The sequence below is a fragment of the Mirounga leonina genome, unplaced genomic scaffold (assembly GCF_011800145.1).
Source record: "Mirounga leonina isolate KUSES-001 unplaced genomic scaffold, KU_Mleo_1.0 Mir_94, whole genome shotgun sequence".
In the NCBI taxonomy this organism is placed as follows: domain Eukaryota; kingdom Metazoa; phylum Chordata; class Mammalia; order Carnivora; family Phocidae; genus Mirounga; species Mirounga leonina.
In genome coordinates this window covers 8,385,599-8,408,509 of record NW_023270855.1, presented here as the reverse complement: position 1 = coordinate 8,408,509, position 22,911 = coordinate 8,385,599, and the positions used below count along the sequence as shown (strand labels likewise).

Here is a 22,911-nt window from a genome sequence, read left to right as displayed (position 1 = left end):
TCCTTGCAATAACTCTGGGGAAAGTTAATAATAGAGTGGTTATCTCCACAAAGACACTGAGGTTAAGAAAAATTAAGTAACTTGCCTAAATTTCCACAACTAGGAAGTCGCAGAGCTAGGATTTGAACTCAGGTCTGTTTGTCTGCCAAGCTGGCTCTTTAACCAGCACGCAGAACTGCTGGAGGAAGAGTACTGCCCATCCCTTCATGAATTTCAGATGCTTCAAGTTCTCTGCCAGTAGGATAGTCCAAGTGTTTCAGAGTCTCTATAGCTGTGACCTTCACCTGTTTAACGGGGGCCAGAGCAGGCATGTAGAGGATTGCTTTTCACTCACTCCCAACCTTGGCACCCCCTTTACAGATTCAAACAGTTACTGAAGGAATACCTTCCAAGTGCTAGGCACCTGTGGGCTGGCACGCCTAGAGATGAGACAGCCACAGGACGTAGGTGCTCAAGGGCCTTGCAGCTGCTGAGGAGTGGAGCAGACAAAAACACCATTTGATGATAACCATGCTCCTGGTGCTCCGTACTAGGTACTGTGGGTGGGACACAAATCAGCTGCAAATCTTGCCCCTGAGGAATCTGCAGTCTACTCATTCAGACACAGTAACCCCAAATCACTGCGCTACAAGGTGAAAAGTGGCCCAGATAAAAGTTCCTGTCTCCTAGCTCCATGCTCATTGTGTTCCTCCACAAGGGAAGAAATTACTTAAAACATCTTTCCTCGGCCCAGGCAGCCAGCCCTGCAAACGGCGAGGCAGACAGGCCCCACTAGGCACGGGTGTGAGATGATGGGAGTGCTGTTGAAGGAATGCCCCGAGACTGAAGGGAGCAGCTGGGCAGCGCAGCTGCGGCCGGGGCGCGGCAGTCCGAGGAGCCCGGCCTCTGATGGAGGGAAGTCTTGAGGCCTGACTGCGAAGTCGAGGCTCGGTGAGGCCTTCTGGAGGGGAGCGGCCCAGCCGGCGGGTGCGAAGACAGGATCCGCAGGCGACAGACGCTGTGGAGACGCCTCACTGGGGCTCGCAGGGGCCCGAGCTGTGTTCGGGTCCGATTCTCGGTCAAGAGGGCGAATATCTGACTGGAGAAGCTCGGTGGAGAAAGTCTTTCTGAGGACGGTGAGGGACAGGATTTGGTTCTGCGGACAGGGAAGCCTGAGGAACCCCGAGGGTCTGAGGAGATCAGGCCGTGAGGATTGGGGCCCGAGGGCGCATTCTGCGGCCGGTCCGCGGGGCGTGGGGATTGGACACCCTGGCGTGCCGAGTGCAGACATCCCCAGAGAAAAGGCCGAGAGCGGGCAGCGAGCCCAGCGCGCGCCAACCGCTGCGGCGCCTCGGAGAGACCCGCCCACCTGCCACCACACCCTGTTCTCATTGGCGCCTCTCACTTCTTCGCGGATTGGCTACCTCCGGATCCAATAAGCCAGGCCTGAGTCCTACTTCCGGGGAGAGTGACGTCGGCCCCCTGGAGAAGCCGGAAGAGTGCATTTGCGCGCGCTTCCCAAAGTCGCGACAGCTCGGAGGACAGTGGTGCGCGCCGCGCGGGAGGCGGGGGCCGGGGAGGATACGTAAGGAGGAAGGACGGAGGATTGGGGGGGAGGGGCCCTTGCGGACCGTAAGGGGCGGGGCCTACGGGGAGTGGAAGAATTAAATGAAACTGGGCGGGCCTTAAGTAAACTAGGGGGCAAGGGCTTGGTGGGCGAGGCCTTAAGGGATGTGTAGTCTGTGTGGGCGTGGTCTTTTGGCTACGGGAGATCGGGTACCGAGTGGGCGGGGCCATTATGAGGCGGAGCCTGGCGTGGAATTCTTCGCTATGCAGCATGGGGCATCGTACTCTAGCTTCTTTCCCGGCCCTGTGGGCCTCCATCCCCTGTCCACGCTCGGAGCTGCGCCTGGACCTGGTTCTGGCTTCCGGACAGTCCTTCCGGTGAGTGACCCTGACTCCTGGACCCTCGACACTGCAGGTCTGGAGTGTAAAGGAATGTTGGGGGTGATGGAAGAAACCTCAGGGTACAAAAGAGGAAACTGAGGCACGGGTGGTGAGCCTGTTTACCCCCTTTATAAAGTGGAGGTAAAAAAGCAGTGCAGGGGCACTTGGGTGGCGCAGTCGGAAGCATCCGACTCTTGATCTCTGCTCAGGTCTTGATCTCAGGGTCATGAGTTCAAGCCCCGCGTTGGGCTCCACGCTGGACATGGAGCCAACTTAAAAAAAAAAAAAAAGCCAGTGTATTGTTGTGAGGATCAAATGACTTGGCATTTCCTAAGTCAGTTTTGTGTATGAAGCTGTTGTAGGATGGGAGGGCCCCAAAGGGTGCAAGAAGGAAAACTGAGTACCAGGGCTGCTGTGTGCCTGGGGACTCAGGTGGAGGGAACAAAACCCTGCGCACTGGACTGGAGTGCTGGCGAACCAGGTATGGACACTGACCCAGACTGAGGAGCAGCTCTACTGTACTGTGTACCGAGGCGACAAGGGATGGGTTGGCAGGCCTACATCAGAAGAGCTAAAGACTGTGCACCAGTACTTCCAGCTGGATGTCAGCCTGGCTCAACTATATCACCATTGGAGTTCTGTGGACCCGCACTTTCAAGAGGTGGCTCAGAAATTCCAAGGTGAGTTCAAGGATTGGGGCAGGGGTTGGAGTTCTTGTAATTTGGTTAAATTACAGTTTCACCATCTGTAAAATGGGGATTATATTACAGAATTTTACAAGGATTCGTAAATCAGAATTTTACAAGGATTAAAGGAGTTAATTTAACATGTAAAGCTTTGCTTAGAATAGTACCTGACACATAGTAATTATTTATTACTATTATTATTGTTCTGCTGATTACCACAGTGTAGTGACAAGGATATTGGACCAAATCCTGGCTGTGTGACCTAGGGCAGGTGACGTCATTCACTCTGTAAATATTTACATAGCATCTGCTGTGTGACTGGGGATATAGCAGTGAACAAAACAGACACAAATCCCAATCCTCATAGTGTTTACATTGTGGCTTCTTTATCTGTGAAATGTAATGATAGCCCAGACCTCATGGATTCTACGAGGAATGAGAGTTCTGGTGTTGCTTTCTCTAACAACAGTGTCCGTCATTCCCCCTGGATGCTTCTAGGTCTTTGGTGCCTAGGATCTGAGGGTGAGAAGAGGCCACTCCTGACAGCAGGTCTGTATCCTATCCCCTACCTTTCCCTAGGTGTGCGACTCCTGCAACAGGACCCTATCGAGTGCCTTTTCTCCTTCATCTGTTCCTCCAACAACAACATTGCTCGCATAACTGGCATGGTAGAACGGCTCTGTCAGGCCTTCGGACCTCGGCTCATCCAGCTTGATGATGTCACCTACCATGGCTTCCCCAGCCTGCAGGCCCTGGCTGGTGAGTAGGTGGGTCCCTGCCCTCAGACCCTCCAATGGCTTTCAGGGTCTCGTCACTTCTGCCCTGGTCCCCATCTCCCATCTCAAAGCTTCTTGCCTTCCCAAACACTGCCCTCTTCCAGAACCACCTTGCCTGGTCTGATCAGCCCCACCAAATCCTCCCCGTCTGTCCCTAAAATGTCAGCACCTCACTAGTCTTTGCTTTATACCCCATGGGTTCAGTGCTTCATCAAAAAAACAAAACAAATACAAAAACAAAAAAACCCAACTATATATAGTATATGGTACTGTGGGGTTAAGAGCACTCATTCTGGAGACAGACTGCCTAGGTCTGAATTCTACCTTTGGCACTTGACATCTAGCTGGATGACCTTGAGCACATTATTTAGTCTCTCTGTGTCAGTTTTTTCATCTGGAACAAGATAATAATGGCACCTACCTATCAGAGTTGCCACAAGGGTGAAGTAAAGAAATGCACATACTGTGTATTTGACATACAGGAATTATGCAGAAAATTTAAGTTGCCATCTCTAAGGGAACCCAAAAATTTTGCATCCAAGAACATTAGTGTTCTTCATAGCAGCCCTGTAAGGCAAGTATTTTACAGAGGCAAATATATCAGTTGGCAGATGTGAGAATAAAGCGAAGAGAAGTGCTTAGGGACTGCATAGTAAGGAAACAGGCCAGCTAGAGAAAAGAATGTTTTTGGTACTTAGAAACCCCATCTTGGGGGGGTTGAGGAATAGAAACCCGGTCTTGTGTCTCAGCTCCCAGTTTAGTAGTCATAAGACCAAAAGAATTCATTTACCTCTCCAAGCTTCTCTTGTTTGTAGGATGGGAATAACAGTTTCTATTCAGAAGGGTTTGAGTGGTGAGTAAAGCATTCATGAGGCAGGGTGCTCTAAGGGTCTAAGAGCATGGGCTTTGGTTTCCCAGACCTGGGTGCAAGATCCCATCTACACCCTGTCCCTTCCTGAGCAAATTCTTACCCTAAATAATAGTGCTGTCATCAGGGTCCTTGAGAAAAGTGTAATAATGTGCCTAAAGCACTTTGCCCCCACACAATACCCAGCACTTGATAATAGAAGCTATTGTTGTTATTATGGTTATTATTTGAGATCATAGATGTGAATGCACTTTGGAAAGGTTAAAGAACTCAACTGGGGAGTTCCACCAGGGCAAGTCCTTCTTGTCCCTGCTCCAGTGCCCAAGACCGGGTAGTGGGGTGCTCAGAAAACATTTGTAGAGGGGCAGAACCCAGGCTTTAACCCTTGCCTTTGCACAAGTAAGTGTCCTGGCATCTCCCAAAGGGCAATGAGGTGGGAGAGAGGTGCCTAGGGAAAGCATTCCTGTGGGGCAGAGGGCTCACCCATTAGCTTGAAGACAGGAAGTATTTGAAGATGCCTGACCCCCACTCTCCCCAACTCCCAACAGGGCCAGAGGTAGAGGCTCAGCTCAGGAAGCTTGGCCTGGGGTACCGTGCACGCTACGTGAGTGCCAGTGCTCGAGCCATCCTAGAAGAACAGGGTGGGCTACCCTGGCTGCGGCAGCTGCACATGGCCCCCTATGAGGAGGCCCACAAGGCCCTCTGCACCTTGCCCGGGGTGGGCACCAAGGTGAGGTCCCATTGGGATAGGAGCTACCCTCACCACCCATGTGGAGAATAGCAGAGAAGGAGATAAGGCAGGCCTGAGAGCTGGATACATGCTTGGCTGCTGGAGGCAGGGCAGGAAGAGAAAGGATACAAGCAGATGTTTTATTAGAGAAAATGCAAAGCGCAGAAGGAATATAAAGGACTTTGTCCCTTGAGTGCATTTTTATTTTTATTTATTTTTTTTTTTTTTAAAGATTTTATTTATTTGACAGAGACAGAGACAGCGAGAGCAGGAACACAAGCAGGGGGAGTGGGAGAGGGAGAAGCAGGCTTCCTGCTGAGCCGGGAGCCCGATGTGGGACTCGATCCCAGGACCCTGGGATCATGACCTGAGCCGAAGGCAGTCGTTTAACCAGCTGAGCCACCCAGGCGCCCCATTGAGTGCATTTTTAAAAAGGCTATTTGTTCAGGTGCACATATACACTGCTATATGTGTACAAAAATTTCCAGAAGGAACCACAGGAAACTTAATAGTGGTTACCTTTGGGAAGACAAGTGGAAAGATGTTTTTCCTTTTCATGTTGTTCTTATCTTGAAATTATATGTACTTATAAAAGTTTTTGTTTAATATCAACAAGGTTTGCTAGCAGTAAAATGATTGGGAATTGGGCATTTATTGTTTTCTCCTTTATACTTCTCTCTAGATTAAAAATGGATTTTTGTTTAAAAACCTTTTTTAATGTGCTCTGAACTTCAGCCCAACGGAGAATCTTGGTTCTGCCTCTTCTAGCCATGTAACCTTGGCTAAGTCACTTCACCTTTCTGAACCTGTTTTCTTGTTTGCAGAAAGGATATAGTACTGCCTTCTTCCCAGGTTACGATGAGAACCTGGCCCACATGGGTGTTCACACAGTAGAAATCTCATCATAGCTATTTTTAAAGTTATTACAAGAGGGTGTATATTAATGGAGAATGTAAAATAATAGTAACCTCGGAGTGGTGAAGGAAACAGCCAGCTTTGGGACCAGAAGCAGGATGCTGGCTGGATCCTGCCATTCCTCCTCTGTGGCTCACTCTTTTTCTTTCAAAGGTGGCTGACTGCATCTGCTTGATGGCCCTAGACAAGCCCCAGGCCGTGCCCGTGGATGTCCACATGTGGCAGATTGCCCAGCGTGACTACAGCTGGCACCCCACCACATCCCAGGCCAAGGGTCCAAGCCCCCAGGCTAACAAGGAACTGGGTAAGGAGAGAGTGCAACACTGGAGCTGGTAGTGGGCTGAGGTGGTAAACTTTTCACACCTCTCCATAAAATCCCACTCCTGTGGATAGGGAGTAGGAGGGCTAATTAATTTCACCTTATCACTTCTGGTATAGGAAGCTTTTTCCGGAGCCTGTGGGGACCTTATGCTGGCTGGGCCCAAGCAGTAAGTGTACTGAAGCTTCTCTTCCTCCCCCTCCTCCTCCTCCCTCTCCTCCTCCTCCTCCCACCCAGACCCCTTAGGACTCCTCCCCCAGCCCTGACCCAGTTGACTCCTCCACCACCACCGCCATTCCAGGTGGTCCTCCAGGACTCTTCACCCACCCCAGCCCTGACTCTAGTGGGCGCTCCTTGCCCTGACCCTGCTCCCCATGAACTCTTGTAGCTCTCCACACTGCCACCAGCCCCACCAGCCCTGACTTCGTGTACCCTGACCCCCCAGAGTGTCCTCCCTTCTGCCCCCAGGTACTGTTCAGTGCTGACCTGCGCCAACCCCACCGGGCTCAGGAGCCACCAGCAAAGCGCAGGAGATCTACAGACCCAGAGGGCTAGGTGGGGGGCACTGGACAAAGGGGTTCCCCAAATACCTCTCCCCCCATCCAGTCTTGTGTTGGGAAGGGGGCTTCCTGCAACTACCTCAGGGACCAGGTGCACTCAAATTAAGTAGTTTGCACAGCAGTGTGGGGTGGGGATTCTCTGGAAAGACAGAGCTACCTAAGTTTTTATCTCTTCCCTTTATTACAAGAAAGAACAATAAAATAGAAACATTTGTATGGAAAATGCAGCAGAGGAGTGATAGGGAAAGGGGTGGGGAGGCGGCGGGGCAGGGTAACTCTCCAATTCAGGGAGGGAAGGGGAGCAGGGTGCCCCAACCCCTCCAACATGAAGGGTTCGGACCCTGGATCCGGGGCCCTAGAGCTGTGGGGGCAGCGCAGGGGACAGTCCCGGACCCGGCTCCGCGCAGCCGTCTCGACAGCAGCAGCCAGCCGCTGGCCCTGCATGAGGAGAGAGAACAGAGTTGGCCGTAGGCGCAGAGCCTCTACACCAGCCTGGATGCCTCTTCATGGACCACTCATGCCCTTGCACAGAGCACTGGTCCTCACCCCCAACTGCTGGTGTCAGCAGCTCCCCGTGGCTCGCCGTCGGTCCCTGCCCCTCCTGGCTGGTGCCCAGCTGGAGCTTCCTCATGTGCCGCACCACGGCCGTGGCATTGAAAGCTTGCTGTGGGGAGAAGGGGGAGATCATGTGACAGGGTCCAGTGGTGGGATTCTTGCACTGGTTTTGTTACTTTTCCTTCAGGTGTTAGTGGTTGATCCACTAAAGCCCCTGAAACCTCTACAAGTCTTTATTAAACGACACTCAGCCATGTTACATATTTGCACGCACATACATGCATATATATAAAACGTGTGTATATGAACAAGTATATATTATAACCCTTTATAATTAATTCATGTTCACATCATCGCAAACACTTCATATAGCAGCATGTGTCAGGCACTGTTCTAAGCACTTTATTTAGCAATTCATTTAATCTTCACAAAGGTCTTTGAGGTGGGCTCTGTTAGTGTCACCATTGCCACCGGAGAAAACTGAGGCACAGGGAGTTTGAATAACTTGCCCACATGCCTGTGTGTATCATTCTTTATTTAACATATCCACCAAGGCGTCCGGCACATCCCTCAAGTTCACCAGGTCCAAAACCAGAATCCTACCCCCCCAAGTGTGTGCCCCTGGGATCCCCATCTCAGTGATAGTACCACCATTCACCATGTCCCCAACCAAAATCTTGGGCTAGCCTTTGACATCTCTCTCTGCCAACATCTCAAAATACATCACTTGTTGTCAGTTCTACCTCCTAAAGGACTTCTGAGCCATCCACTGTTCTCAGGTCCAAGCCCTTACCATCTCCTGCCCACATCTCTGCTATAGCCTCCCAGCCGTGACTCCATGCCTCTCTCTGCACCCTGAGAGCCCTTTCTGGAAGGCAGGTTACTGCTGAAAATCCTTCTGGGGCTCGCCAGTATCTTCAGGACTGAGTCCGTTCTCCACTGTGGCACTCGAGGCCTCTACCTGCATTTCCAGTCTGGGCTCCTGCCCCGCAGCCCCTCCAGTCCGTCCGGGCTTACTGAACACGTGCACCTCCCTGAATGGCCACATTCTCCCTCTCTTGCCTCTGGCCCTCTGCATGCCAGTTCCCTTTGCCTCAGACATGATTCTGCTGTACCTGGCTAATTCCTACCTAGCTGTCGAGTCTGATAGGTCTGTCAGGCCATCAGCATCCTTCCAGGACCCCATAGATTGGAGTAGATGTCTCTTAAGAGTTATACTGTTCTCCCTCTAGACTTGGAGGTCAGGGACTCTCACTGGGATAGAGTAGGTGTCAGGGAGTGTTGAATGAATGAATGAGGTTCTTTAGTAAGCATCCCTGAGCAGTCACTGTGTGCTTGACTTGATGCTAGGTGCTGTGGGAGCTGAGGTCTGGAGTGGGGTGGGGAGGACGCCTGGGGAGGCTGGGACCCAGGATTAGGAACTCACCTTCCACTTGCTCTTGGCAAAATTCTTCTTGATCTGCTCGCTCACCGACTGGTGAATATTCTTATCTAGAGCCGTATCCCCTGCAATCCTAGGATGGGGGTGTGTGGAGGGTTGTCTGTGAAGGCAGAAGCAGGCTTGAGGGCCCCAGACCCCATCCCAGCTTGCAGCTTGTGGGAGCTCTTACCATGGGTGCTGCAAGGCCTGTTCACAGGTGAACCTCTTTTCAGGATCCTTCTCCATCAAGTGCTGGATGAAGTCTTTGGCTGAACCCCCAAGGCAAGAGCAAAGACAGAAACAGCATGGTGGTGCCTGTGGACACCCCCAAGACAAAACCCACCCCCTCAGGTCTGGCCTGGCATTTAAGCAAGACAAGAGGCCAGATCTGTCCATCCACCACCCGACCCCACTTGTACTCTTTCTCTAAGCCCCCCGCCCACCGCAGCCTTCCAGCTCTCTTTTTCCCTTACGAAAAACTTGTTCTTAAAGAAGATTCTACTCAGTGTATTCACACTGATGTGTAAGTGACTGATAATGGCTTCATAGGTTTGCCTCCTAATAGGCACAAAAGGACAGATGAAAACCTTTATGGTGGTGTTTTAGGCATTAGGAAGTCAAATGGATGAGGTATTTTCAAAAATACTATTTTTGAAGGCTGAATGAATGCATGCCTACAAGCTTCTCAGACCGGGGGCTAGGCAGAGGGAAGCACCTGGGGTGGGGTGTCTGGTCTTGAAGACAGCTCTTAGTTTGGGGCTGGGGAATCTGACCAAAGGCAGGCAGTGAAGAGACCCCAAAACAGATGTGAAAGGCACCAGAGGTAGGGCCCAGAGGAAGAAGGCAAAGCCTCAAATACCAGAGTCAGAGATGTCGTCCCAGTAAGGAGAGTCAAACTCGTACTCGGCCTTCAAAATCTGTTCAAAGAGTTTGGCATCATTCTCGTCATAGAAGGGGGGGTAACCGCAGAGCCTGGGCAGGGAGAAACTCATCCTCATATCCACTTTCAGTGCACCCATTGGCTCCAGGATGGGGCTTTGGGGCAGTCTCGGGTCAGGCAGCATCCACAGGAAGGAGTTCCCCCTTTTACAAAGAGGGGATATCTGCCCCTCTTTGTAAAAAAAATCTCCGTGTAGATTTTTTTCATTCCTGTCCAGCTACACCAGCCTTTCTGTTTCTTAATTTGCTACCATCTTCCCTTCCTCAGGGCCTTTGCACTTGCTGTTCCTTCTGCCTAAACCATTCTTCCCCCACACCTCGAATGTCTGGCTCCCTCACTTCATTCAGGAGGCTATTCAAATGTCACCTCCTAAGAAAGGACTTTCCTGACCTCCTTATCTAAAATGGCATCCATCCCCATCTCCCTACCCTGCTTGATTTTTCTTCATAGTATTTTAATACCTGACATTATTTTATAGATTTATTTACTTGTTTATTATCTATCTCCCCTACTAGAGTTTTTCCTCCCTGAGGGCAGGCACTTTGTTTTGTTCTCTGCTAAATCCCCAGTGCTTAGCATAGTGCCAGAAGCATAGTATGTATTGAATGAAGTGATCTTACTCATTAATTGGTAGATACAAACATAGGCGGCAGGAAAGAAGAAATAGCAGAGAGGAGGAAGAGAGTAAAGTAGGGGAGAGGAGAATGCTGGAGCCACATGCCCCAGTGGCCAAGCCCCCACTCACAGAATGTAGGCAATGACCCCAATGGACCAGCAATCCACTGCCTTGCTGTAGGGCTTCTGGGCCAGGACCTCAGGGGCTATGGAGGGAAAGGGACATGGTGGTGACAAATCTCTGCCCTGCAGCTCCCGATTCCTCCCCTACACATGGCCCCAGCCCAGGATGCTCCATACCCACGTATCCTGGGGTTCCACAGGCTGTGGAGAGCACACTGCCAGGGTCCTCCATCTTGGAGAGACCAAAGTCAGAGATCATGATCTTGGAGTCTTCATCCAGGCTGTAGTACAACAGATTCTCTGGCTTGGAAGGGGGAGGGAAAGGAAGAGGCAGAGATGGCCAGGCGCTGGCAGAACCATCTGCCTCCCCAAGCACCCCTCAAAAACTGAGAAAGCCACTGTGGCTTCACGGCTGACATCTTGGTTGAAGGCACATGAAACTCAAGGAAGTTCCCAAGGAGGTTAAAAATACCAGAAAGGACAAGGGCCTCGGGAATGTGAGAAGGAATTTTCTATAGACTTCAGGTTTATATTGTGAGCCCTGAATAATTTTTGAGCACCTACTGTGTGCCAGCACTAGCTTGATTTCATTTCATCCTTACCACATCCCTGTCAGGCCACTCTGAATAATCCCCCTTTACAGATGGGAAAACTGATGCCTTGAGAAGCAAAGTGACTTGCCTGAGAACCTACAGTTAGGGAGTAGTAGGGACAGAATTCAAGCCCAGATCTGTTTCACCCCAGCGCTTTTCTAGACCGGAGGAGATGTACTACAAAATGTGAATCCATCATAGTCTCTGAGGTGTAGGATTTCAGGGGTTTCTGGCTTTCTTCTTTATGTTTTGCTGTCCCCTCCAAGTTTTCTACAAAGAGCAAGGGGGACTTTTATTATGAGAAAAAGACCTAGCCGTTATTTGGACAAAATACCAGCTCCATTCACCTTTGTATCCATTTAAGTGTCCAAACTGGAAGGGGAGGAGGCAGTTTAGGCTTTACAGGGTGCATTTTGCAGAAGGGAAGCCAAAGCTCAGGGAAGGGGTAAGAGTTGCCCCAGGTCATACAGTGAGGGGTTTGCGGAGGCCCCACCCGGCACCCCAGCTCACCACACACCCTCTCACCCCACCTTGAGGTCTCGGTGTACGATGCCCAGGTCGTGCAGGTACTTGACGGCATCTAGCACCTGGAAGATGAGGCGGCTGGCGTCCCGCTCCGTGTAGAAGCCTTTCTCCACAATGCGGTCAAACAGCTCCCCGCCGGACACCCTGCAGCCGGGGACAGGACAGTCTGGCCACAGAGGCTAGGGAGGGGCAGCAGGAAGAGATGTGAGCAAGGGGTGAGGCTACTCACAGCTGCATGATGAGGTAGAGGTGACCCCCACTCTCATAGATGTCATCCAGGGCTACAATGTTGGGGTGCTTGATCCTGAAAGGAGAAATGAGGTAGTTCAGAGCTGAGGACAGCTCAGCCACTTTGCTACCCTCACCTCGAAAGGCCACTACTGCAGACCTGGGCAGGACAAACCAGAGTTCTGTCCCAAAAGGAAAAGCTGATTTACCACAATTTATTATGATGTAACGGAAGGTAGGAGAGCACAGAGATAAACCACCACTGGGCCCTGGCGTCGGACCCATCGGACTGGGTCTCACCTGCCTCTAGTGCGTGCTGTTTGGGGGCAAGTCTTTTCACCTTGCAGCACTGATCAATACACGATTTTAAAATGTTTCTGTGTTTATAAGTCTGTCAGCCTCCGCCACCAGAACACCAGCTCCAGGAGACCAGGGGCTTTATCTTACCATTGTTCCTCCCATACCTGGGGTAGAGTAAGTGCTTACTTATTCATTGAATATTAAGCCTCAGTTTCCACATCTATAATATGAAGCCAATGACTTCCCTCAAAGAGTTGGGGTGAGGATGACATAAGAAAATGCAGATAAGAATCTCGGCATAATGCCTGGTACACAGTGAATGCTCAATAAATGAACCAATGATGGTGACTGAGCTTGACAGAAGCCATGGCTCTGCCACAAAGTTGCTGTGTGACCTTGAGCGAATCCCTTACCCTCTCTGGGCCTCAGTCCCCTCCCGAACCCAGTAGTGGAAATTATCATTTCATCCCTGCCCAGGGTGGTTGGAAAGCTCAGGAGAGAGGATGGAAGTGAAGGTTCTCTATCAGCTTTCCAGTGAGGGCAGGAGGTTTCACATCAGTATGAGCTAATCATAGACTAGTTGGTTATTTAATCAGAGGGTCATGAGACAGGCATTTTTTAACTTCCTGAGTGGCTTGGCTTTAATACGTAGGGGGGAACTTGAGGTAGGTCTACGATCGCACCAGTTGAGATACATTGCTTCGAGCCACATTCAAGGATTGGCTTTTAGATCTGACTGAACAGATTAAACCACTGTAAATAAGCAGTGGCATTTCAGTCACATCTGTCATGTTAACTGCTGCACCAGACACATGAAATAAAGGAACCTCTAGGGACGCCCGGGTGGCTCAGTCGGTTGGGCGGCTGCCTTTGGCTCAGGTCATGATCCCTGTGCCCTGGGATGGAGTCCTGCATCAGGCTCCTTGCTCAGCAGGGAGCCTGTTTCTCCCTCTGCCTGCAGCTCCCTTGCTTGTGCTCTTGCTCACTCTCTCTCGCCCACGCTCTCTCTAACAAATAAATAAATAAAACTTAAAAAAAAAAAGGAACCTCTAATGTTCTCCACAACCCTGCCAAGTGGAGATTATTACCCCATTTTATAAATGAGCAATTTGAGGCTCACAGGTTAAACGATTTGCCCAAAGCAGAGGTAGGAAGAGAATGGGAGGAGTCAAGGCAGGGTCAACCCCGGCAGAAACACTGTGGCCCACGCACTTGTGCAGGACAGCGATCTCATTCTCCATGCTGCCCTCCTTGCCCTCCAGAGCCTTCTTGGCGATGCATTTGATGGCCACCAGCTTGTGAGTTCTCTTATCTTCTGCCAGGATTACCTCTGAGAAGGCCCCCCTGCAGAGAGAGGGGATTCATGAGCTGGGGAACTGGAACCTTAGCTTCCCTTCAGCCCCTCCTCCATACCCCTAAGGGTTAGGTGACCACCTGTGAACTAAGGATGTGGGATGAGCCTCTCTCCATCACTCTTCCACGCCCTGGTCCGTGCGGTGGTCACATGACCCAGGTCTGGCCAATCAAGAGTAGCCTATCCTTGGCCACAGTAATTGGGTCCTGTGATGCAAGCCAGGTTACTGGCACTTTGAGAATGAGCTGCTCTTTCCTGCCAAGCTGGTAAGATGCGAGCCTGGAGCTAATGGTGGTTATCTTTGCCACCACTTGAGAAGAGCCTGCTTGAGAATGAAGGTAACACAAAGGAAATCAGAGCTAAGAAATTCCTGATGACAATTTCCTGGGGCTCCTGGGTGGCTCAGTCGTTAAGCGTCTGCCTTCAGCTCAGGTTATAATCTCGGAGTCCTGGGATTGAGCCCCATATCAGGCTCCCTGCTGGGCGGGAGGCCTGCTTCTCCCTCTCCCACTCCCCCCACTTGTGTTCCCTCTCTCGCTGTCTCTCTCTCTGTCAAATAAATAAAATCTTGGGGCGCCTGAGTGGCTCAGTTGGTTAAGCGACTGCCTTCGGCTCAGGTCATGATCCTGGAGTCCCGGGATCCAGTCCCGCATCGGGCTCCCTGCTCGGCAGGGAGCCTGCTTCTCCCTCTGACCCTCCCCCCTTTCATGTGCTCTCTCTCTCTCTCTCATTCTCTCTGTCTCAAATAAATAAATAAAATCTTAAAAATAAATAAATAAATAAATAAATAAATAAAATCTTAAAAAAAAAAAAAAGAAATTCCTGATGATAATTTCCTAATAACATCATGTGAGTCTCTGAATCCAGCCATGCCTGACGTTTATGCCCTCAAGCTTATTGATTTATGCATAACTGGTTCATTTTTTTCTGCTACAGTCAATTTGAGTCATGATTTATTAACACCTTTTATATCCTTGAAGAACCATCAGCATCACCTGGGAACTTTTTTTTTTTTTAAAGATTTTATTTATTTATTCATGAGAGGCAGAGGGAGAAGCAGGCTCCCAGGGAGCAGGGAGCCCGATGCGGGACTCGATCCCAAGACCGTGGGATCATGACCTGAGCTGAAGGCAGACGTTTAACCATCTGAGCCATCCAGGCGCCCACCTGGGAACTTTTTTATGAGTGCAGAATCTCAGGTCTCAATCCTAGACCCACTAAGTCAGAATCTGCATTTTAACAAGATCTTCAGGTAATCTGTACGCTCACTGAAATTTGAGAAGCAATATTTTACAACAAGCTCTTAGAAAAGAGCAAACTCATTTACACTAGAGTTCACTGATAAGGAGGATTTACTGGAGTATTTTTCTAGTACTTTTTGCTTTCCCTGGGATAAGAGGAAGTCATATGTCAAAAGCATCTCTTGTGGTGAAATCTCAATCAGAATAACTAGTGACTGTGGGGGCGCCTGCATGGCTCAGTCAGTTGGGCATCTGCCTTTGGCTCAGGTCGTGATCTCGGGGTCCCAAGGTTGAGCCCCATGTCAGCCTCCCTGCTCCATGGGGAGCCTACTTCTCCCTCTGCCTCTCCCCTGGCTTGTGCTCTCTCTCTCAAATAAATAAATAAAATCTTGGGGAAAAAAAAACTAGTGACTGTGGTAGCCTCATTGCTGGTTTCCAGTCTTGTCCCTCTCCAATTTACCCTCCACGCTTTGGCCAGAGTGCCCATCCTGAATTGCAAGCCTGCGAAAATGTCTTAAATGTCTTCCTATGGCTCATGAGACAAAGTCCAGCCTCCATAGCTTGGCTTTCAAGGCTTTACATGACCTGTTCTCTCTTCTCAGCCTCTTCTTCCACTCTTCCCCAGTCTCTGATTATAATAAGCTCTATCATTCTTTTCCTCTTTCCACACATAACCTGCTTCTCAGCCTTTGCTTATGCTCTTCCTTCTGCCTAGAATGCCCTTCTACCTCTCTGACAAGTGCATTTCTGCTTATCCTTCAGTCCCTAGCTAAATACCCACTTCTCCAGAAAGGTTTCCCCAGGCAGAAGCCACCATTCTGGGCTCTACAAAGTCCTCATTCCTGACTTTAACGGGAGCACATCATACACCCTGTTGTCATTTTCCCTGGGTGTGTTTCCCTCACATGTTTAGGATCGACTTGAGGGGCAGAGATCAGGTTTGAGTTATTTCTGGATTCCCACCACTGAGAAAAGAACCATGCCCAGCTTCAGTTCCTAACCTAGGCCAAAACCCCCAGCTCTTGGCCAAAAATTGGAAAAACTGGCTCCTTCCTTCTCCCCTACTTCGTTCTCTTCACAGGAACCCAGAGCTGCAGCCAAGAGCAGCGTCTGTTCTACCCACTGTCAGCCAGAGGTGAAAACATGGGCCAGACTGGGCCATGGCAAGGCTGCCACGGGGCCGGGACTATAGGAAACAGGAAGTGGTGATCAACTGACCAGAGGAAGTACCACCCTGGACTCAGTCTCCCAGCCAGCCAGGCCCAAGAGTGAAGACCTTCCCAACCCACCCCCTAGTTCAGAGACAGCCTCCCCCGCCAGCCCCGCTTGCCTGCCCTGAGACTCACGTTCCCAGAACATCACGGAAGTCGTAAATGTCCCTAATGTCCTCCACCTGCTTCCAGCTGGGGCCGTCCACTGCCCCCGGCATGGCCCACTGCCCCCTGGCCACAGCCAGGGCTCCTGAGAAGGGGAATGGAGGGAAAAGACTCAGTGGGGCCCAGCCTTCTATGTTGGAACTTCAGGAACTGAGGCCCCATTCAGTCATTCAGCCTGCATTTATTCATTCCTTGATTCATTCATTTGATAAAATTATTCAGCAAATTCATTCATTCACCAGTCATTTGTTCTTCCCACAAGTCCTCATGCCTAGAGGAAAATCCTTCAGGGTGGCAGCAAAAGTCTTTTTTCAACAAACTCATTCGTTCACTAATTTATTCAGCTTACCTCCCAGTTTCTCCCTCTCCAAATCCAAACACTCAGGTGGACACTGACCCCCAGGAGGACAGCAGAGAAGACCCCAGAGCAGCTTGTAGAAGCACAGGGTCCTGGAGGGTCCCCCTATCCCCAGAACCAGCAATGTCTCAGCCCCACCCTGGGAATTGCTGGGGTGTCTCCTCTCCTTCCTCTTTCTTCTCCCACCCAGCCTCTCGGAAATCAAGTTTCCGGCAGCCTGGGCTTCCAGCAATATCTCAGCCATGTTTTTAAATAGCTCCTTTTGCACTGTTACCACGGCAACAACAGCCACAGCTGGAGCTCCCCAGGCCTCCTATTACCCCCTCTCCCTCCTGGCTCCCTGATTGGGTCCCAGAAGCCTGAGAAATGGGCTTCTTCTGACTCTGATCCAGCCTGTACCTTTCTCCATTGAGACCTCTGTCAGCTGGAGGGTGGGAGTTCTCTCCCCATTTATCAGATGGACAATGGGGAGACTGAGGTTGGCAATGGATAGGGACTGGGTCCATCTTTGCCCAAATGATGATTGGCTGGGGTCCAGCTAAGCTTGCTGAGGACAAAGGACTTTGATGGGGCCACTCTCAGCTTGTCTTTCCAATATGCAGCCAGATTGGGGCCCATTCAGAGCCCAGCATGCTGTGTGACCTCAAGGAAGGCACTTTCCCTTTCTGTTTCCTCTGTGGGAGAATGAGGGATGGTGTCCTGACTAGAGTCCCTGATGTGAGATCCCACTCCTTGGATGGGACCTGGTTCTCAGGAGGGGCCTGACCACCCATCCCAGGGGCAGAAACTTTTAGGAAAGGAGACATGATGGTAAGCTCTCAAGGCAGAGTTTTAAAAGCCACCTGGAGGCTTGGCAAATGCAACCCTCACAGGTCCACAGACACACCCGAACACACCGAGCTCCACCCACACCTCTGAAGCAGAATACCTGCCCCCAAATTCAGTACATTCCATACCCAGATACCCCAACACCCGATCATACATGGAAACCCAGACATCAGCACACATGTCCACACACACACTCCCCCCACACATCCTCACACCCAAACAGCCCTCCCACGGATCCCTCTTACACCCCCCCAAAACACACATCTGCACACACACACACACACACACACATTCCTCCCCTATGTACGGGACATCCCAGATTCACTCATACCCTTCATCCTGTTTCTATACACCCTAGAAACTCCTGTGCTCCAAACCGCACCCCAACTCCTTACACACCTAACTTCAAACATCCTCAATACACAACCGTATAGCCTCAACTCTTACTACTCTTGAGCCAGATACCAGCATGCACAACACTTGGACACACATCTGCAACAAAAACACTGATTCCCAGACACCCCCACCCACAAATATACCCTTACACGCAACTCCATATCTGATCCACATGCCTGTGCTAAGACATTAGCACAACCCAACACAGCCCCCACACATCTATAGCTCCAAATGCCAAGTCCGTCCATATTCAGGCCCAGCCGAACACAGGCGCGCGCGCGCGCGCGCGCGCGCGCACACACACACACACACACACACACACACACACACACCCTCCCCACCTTCCTCTAGTACCCACTCAGTTCCCCCACAGCCGCCCGGCACCTGCTGGGCCTCGGGCCGAGGTTGGAGAGAAAGGCCCTGCCCTGCCTCTCCCCGCCCATCCAGAGCCCAGCCCGTCCGGGCACCCACTCCCATCCTTGGGGGAGGGTATCCTGCGACTGGGGGCGTCTGGCCACCCCTCCTCCGCGCCCCGGAGCACAGGCGGGGCGGCCCCTGGGCTGTACCTGCGGCTGCCCCGCCGCGGGGCTGGCTGGGAGGCCCGAGGTGGCTGGCGCCGAGCTCTGGCTGCCGGTTGCCGTCCGCCGCCGCTCCGCTCCTGGCTCGCCCGCCCGCTCTCTCGCTGGCGCTCGGCTCGGGCTCTGCTGGCCCCCTCCGCCCGCCTGCGGCTCTGATGTCAGTGGAGGAGGAGCCTGCGGCGGGGGGACGAGGGACTGGGAGGCTCCGCTGCGCTCCCGGGCTGGGGAAGGGGCGCGGTGGTTGAGGAGGAATCCCCTAGTTCAGGTCAGATCCTCTTTTGGACTCTTCCCTCCCCTCCGCTCTCCTGGAGCCCCCATTTCACAGAGGGGACAACTGAGGCCCTGAGAGCTGAAGGGTTCAAAATCAGCAGTTGGTCAGAGGAAAAATCGAATTCGAATCCAGGTCTGTGTGATGTCAGATACTGGCGGGTTCCACCCAGTCGTCTTGTGGAGTTTGAGACCAGTTCTGGGAGCTCCCTTGGGGATCTTGGGCTCTTTCTCCCCATTCCCGCTCACCCCCCCTTTCCCTCAGTGCCCCAAAGGGAATTAGGCCCTCAAAAGGGCTCAGGAGACTGATGGGGGCGGGGATGAAGGGGTAGAGAAAGGGCAAAGCAAGAGTAGACAGTGAAGAGAAAGGAGGCAGTTATAGGGAGGTGGCCCCAGTTGACAGGCAGGAAAACAGACCTGGTGTTCCTGTTCCAGTCCCCTGCACCTGCCCCTCAAAATAGGTGTGGTGCCCCCGAGGGACTGGGACAGGGAGGGGGAGGGTGGGGGAGGGAATTAAATCAGGATCCTGGAGGAAGCAAGCCAAAGAAGACCAAAGTGCCACGGGACTGGGCGGGTTCCAAAGGCTGATGGCTAGGGGCCAGGTTTGGGGTGAGGGGGGAGCACAAATTGCTCCTGGGGTGTGGGCAGGGGGCCAAGGGACCTGACTGAGGTCCTCTTGCGCAAGTCTTTCCTTGGGAAGAAATTTGGTGCAGGCGGAGAGAGGGAGGAATTCAAAGGAAGTGTGGGTGGGGCTGGATTGGGGCCAGTCAGAGAAGGCACATTGCTGTGACCCCCCCACTCCACCTCCATCACTTCCCACTGCCCAAATTTCTGCATTTTCCAGTGGGACGTGGGAAAAGGACAATGCTTACCCCAAATCAATTTCCACTGGCTTTTACCTCTCTTATCCTTGGGACTAGGTCAGGGGTCGATGTTATGCCCATTTTACAGAGAGAGGACGATGGCTGAGGTTCCTAGAAAGGCTTTAAAGACTGACTTGAGTCACACTTCACCTCTCTGAGACTCAGTTTTTTCATCTGGAATATGAGAATATGGACGACCAATTCAGAATTCTCCTGAGAATTCTGTGAGATAATGAATGTGAAGTGCCTGGAATATTGGAGGGGTTCAAATATGAGCACTAGACTTAATGTAAACTGAGGCTCCGAGAAGGGACTTGATTTGTCCAGGGGCAAGGGACTAAGGGGCAATTTCCTTCCCCTGAATCTCAGTATCTCAGACTTCCTAGTCCATGGAAAATCACATTTCCTGCCTGGAGCTGAGCCCCTACTCTCCCCTATACCCACCCATTGAGCTAGAATTGTTTCACCACAAATTCCTGTTTATCTCATTGACAATATTCCTAAGGTGATAAGGTAGTCTCTGCCTGAAGACTTGTACAACTTTCATACTCTGTTTTACATTTTGCCTGCTTTTGAGCATGTTTGAGGGCACTTACACTTTCTTTTTTTAACAAATACATTCTCTTTTATTTTTAAAATATTTCTACCAAACAAGTAATTACGTCAGATACTAAAAACACACAAAGACCATCCTTGTCACTGATCAGATTCTTTCACTTGCCAAATAACAGAATCCCAACCAAAGCCAGCTTCATCGAAGAGGAAACTGTGACTGCAAGACTGAAGGAAGAACACCATGGATCAGGGTCTTGGAGACTGGAACTGGAGACACAAGACTCACAGGATTTGCTTTCTTGCTTCTCTCCTGTCTCGATTTCTCTGCACGTTAACTTCCCTTCCTCTGCAGAGTGATCTCTCTGCCTGGCAGAAAACATGGTGTGAGGCAGACCCAGCTTTCCAAATAAACCCAGCAGGAGAGCTATATACCCAGTTTCATATATCAGTCTCAGGGAAGGACTCTGATGAGTTCTGCTAGAGTAACATACCTACCGCTTGGCCCCAAACAAAGTATTGCCAAGGAAATATGGTACTATATTGGGCAAATGTACTGTCACGGGCAGCCACACTATGGGATGAAGACGGGTATCTTGCCAAAAGGAAATAAGGGTGCTGAGCACACTTTGAATAACAAATCCATCCCAGCCCTGCTCCCATCAATCAGAAATAACCAGTATTAGTATTTTTGGTACATATTCCTCCAGACTCTTTGGGATGCATATACATATTTACATTTCCTACTACAGTCCCAACCCCCAATGAGCATATTTCAAGGTACTAAAACAAAAAGTCAAGGAAAGTCAAATATATGAAGGAAAAAAGGAAATAATCCTCTTCTCCCCTTTGTTATTAAAAAGGTGACAAAACAACTGGAGGGGCGAACGGTTTTCTAAGATTAGAGAAAATGGAAGAATTCTTTTTTTTTTTTTTTAAAGATTTTTATTTATTTGAGGGGCGCCTGGTTGGCTCAGTTGTTAAGCATCTGCCTTTGGCTCAGGTCATGATCTCAGGGTCCTGGAATCGAGCCCCACATTGGGCTCCCTGCTCAGCGGGAAGTCTGCTTCTCCCTCTCCCACTCCCCCTGCTTGTGTTCCCTCTCTCGCTGTGTCTCTCTCTGTCAAATACATAAATAAAATCTTTAAAAAAAAAAGATTTTTATTTATTTGAGAGAGAGAGCAGGAGCAGGGGGAGGGGCAGAGGGAGAGGGAGAGAGACAAGCACACTCCCTGTTGAGTGGGGAGCCCGATGAGGGGGTGGGGGTGGGGGGGGTGGGGGGCTCCATACCAGAACCCTGGGATCACAAACTGAGCTGAAGGCAGCCGCTTAACCTACTGAGCCACCCAAGCATCCGAAAATGGAAGAATTCTTATGGAAATGATGGACAGGGTTATTTACAAAACAGAAAAACATTCTTTAACTTCTCTTGCTGGAAACAAACCAAAAAAACCTACCCTACTCCAAAATTATATCCAGCATTAAAGGGCAAACTTCAGACTGGGGAAATGTCTTACAGACAATGGGATAATATTTCTATTATGCGAAGAACACCTAACATTGATAACAAACAGACTAAGGACCCAATAATTGGTCAGCGGAGACAGATAGAACACGATAAACATGGGACATTTTCTATCTCACATAAGTAACCAAAGCAGTGCAAACTAAAAGGCCATTTATAGTCCTTCGATTTTGAAGTTTAAAAAACTGGTGACACCGAAGACTGTTGTCAGTGTGAACAACAGATACTTCTACATTTCTGGTGGAAAAAGGACTTGCTAAAATCTTTTGGAAAGCCACTTGGCAATATTCATCAAAGGCTTAAATAATGACCAGGCCTTTAAAAAAAAAGATTTTATTTATTTACTTAAGAAAGTGGGAGAGAGAGAGAGAGAGAGATCACTAGCAGGGGCGGAGGGTAGAGGGAGAAGCAGACTCCCCACTAAGCAGGGAGCCTGATGCTGGATTCGATCCCAGGACCCTGGGATCATGACCTGAGCTGAGCACAGATGCTTAAACAAATGTTCAGGCCTTTTGACCCAGGCATTCCTCTTCTGGGAATTAATTTCAGGGAAATAGTCCTAAATTAAGACAAAGCTATATACTCCAAGATATTTTTTTTTTTTAAGATTTTATTTATTTATTTGACAGAGAAAGACACAGCGAGAGAGGGAACACAAACGGGGAGAGGGAGAAGCAGACTCCCTGCCGAGCAGGGAGCCCGATGCGGGACTTGATCCAGGGACTCCAGGATCATGACCTGAGCCGAAGGCAGTCGCTTAACCAACTGAGCCACCCAGGCGCCCCGATATTTTTTTTTTTTAAGATTTTTTATTTATTTAACAGAGACACAGCGAGAGAGGGAACACAGGCAGAGGGAGTGGGAGAGGGAGAAGCAGGCTTCCCGCCGAGCAGGGAGCCCGATGCGGGGCTCGATCCCAGGACCCTGGGATCATGACCCGAGCTGAAGGCAGACACCCAATGACTGAGCCACTCAGGCACCCCTAAGATATTTTTTTTAAAGATTTTATTTATTTGTTTGACACAGAGAGAGAGACAGTGAGAGAGGGAACACAAGCAGGGGGAGTGGGAGAGGGAGAAGCAGGCCCGGTGCGGGGCTCGATCCCAGGACCCTGGGATCATGACCTGAGCTGAAGGCAGACGCCCAACCAACTGAGCCACCCAGGCACCCCTACTCCAAGATATTTGAAGAAATATTTTTCTAACAGCAATATTTAGAAGAAATCACAAAGAAGGGAGTGATTTAAAAACATAAGGTACGCCTATGAGATGTAATACTTCACAGTTCATAAACTAATGGTAATGCAACCTACTTAATAAAAGGATAGGGGTGCCTGGGTGGCTCAGTCGTTAAGCGTTAAGCGTCTGCCTTTGGCTCAGGTCATGGTCTCAGGGTCCTGGGATCGAGCCCCGCATCAGGCTCCCTGCTCAGCGGGAAGCCTGCTTCTCCCTCTCCCACTCCCCCTGCTTGTGTTCCCTCTCTCGCTGTGTCTCT

General features: G+C 50.5%; 2 protein-coding genes across 6 annotated transcripts; one reads left to right on the top strand and one right to left on the bottom strand.

Annotated features, from left to right (window-relative positions):
* Window positions 1-1,635: 1,635 nt before the first annotated feature.
* On the top strand, window positions 1,636-7,003 carry OGG1 (8-oxoguanine DNA glycosylase). Of its 4 annotated transcripts, XM_034998556.1 has the most exons (7): window positions 1,638-1,923; window positions 2,359-2,606; window positions 3,192-3,371; window positions 4,805-4,986; window positions 6,055-6,205; window positions 6,340-6,389; window positions 6,689-7,003. In XM_034998556.1, the coding sequence occupies exons 1-7, from the start codon at window positions 1,778-1,780 to the stop codon at window positions 6,773-6,775; spliced, it is 1,044 nt and encodes a 347-aa protein (XP_034854447.1). In that variant the 5' UTR covers window positions 1,638-1,777; the 3' UTR covers window positions 6,776-7,003. The 4 variants fall into 4 exon arrangements, with proteins under 4 accessions (XP_034854448.1, XP_034854449.1, XP_034854450.1 ...); XM_034998557.1 differs by lacking the exons at window positions 4,805-4,986; window positions 6,340-6,389; window positions 6,689-7,003 and having other exon boundaries at window positions 1,636-1,923; window positions 6,055-6,134; XM_034998558.1 differs by lacking the exons at window positions 4,805-4,986; window positions 6,340-6,389; window positions 6,689-7,003 and having other exon boundaries at window positions 1,637-1,923; window positions 3,192-3,379; window positions 6,055-6,114.
* On the bottom strand, window positions 6,943-18,611 carry CAMK1 (calcium/calmodulin dependent protein kinase I). Of its 2 annotated transcripts, XM_034998561.1 has the most exons (13): window positions 18,199-18,608; window positions 16,021-16,135; window positions 13,514-13,755; window positions 13,292-13,423; window positions 11,781-11,855; window positions 11,557-11,695; window positions 10,611-10,737; window positions 10,441-10,516; window positions 9,615-9,727; window positions 8,946-9,024; window positions 8,762-8,849; window positions 7,327-7,444; window positions 6,943-7,218 (listed from the first exon to the last, which is right to left on the bottom strand). In XM_034998561.1, the coding sequence occupies exons 4-13, from the start codon at window positions 13,318-13,320 to the stop codon at window positions 7,136-7,138; spliced, it is 927 nt and encodes a 308-aa protein (XP_034854452.1). In that variant the 5' UTR covers window positions 13,321-13,423; window positions 13,514-13,755; window positions 16,021-16,135; window positions 18,199-18,608; the 3' UTR covers window positions 6,943-7,135. The 2 variants fall into 2 exon arrangements, with proteins under 2 accessions (XP_034854452.1, XP_034854451.1); XM_034998560.1 differs by lacking the exon at window positions 13,514-13,755 and having other exon boundaries at window positions 18,199-18,611.
* Between the last annotated feature and the right edge of the window lie 4,300 nt (window positions 18,612-22,911).

What these genes read in the sequence shown, in the direction of transcription:
- OGG1 (XM_034998556.1), top strand. Translation starts at nt 1,778, where the DNA reads ATGAGGCGGAGCCTGGCGTGGAATTCTTCGCTATGCAGCATGGGGCAT. An exon ending in GGTGGCTCAGAAATTCCAAG is followed by an intron (nt 2,607 to 3,191) that starts GTGAGTTCAAGG and finishes ACCTTTCCCTAG; the next exon opens with GTGTGCGACTCCTGCAACAG. An exon ending in ATGCTGGCTGGGCCCAAGCA is followed by an intron (nt 6,390 to 6,688) that starts GTAAGTGTACTG and finishes TTCTGCCCCCAG; the next exon opens with GTACTGTTCAGTGCTGACCT.
- CAMK1 (XM_034998560.1), bottom strand. Translation starts at nt 16,103, where the DNA reads ATGCCGGGGGCAGTGGACGGCCCCAGCTGGAAGCAGGTGGAGGACATT. An exon ending in TTCCGTGATGTTCTGGGAAC is followed by an intron (nt 13,424 to 16,020) that starts GTGAGTCTCAGG and finishes CTCTCTCTGCAG; the next exon opens with GGGGGCCTTCTCAGAGGTAA. An exon ending in GGACGACATCTCTGACTCTG is followed by an intron (nt 9,025 to 9,614) that starts GTATTTGAGGCT and finishes TTGGGGGTTCAG; the next exon opens with CCAAAGACTTCATCCAGCAC.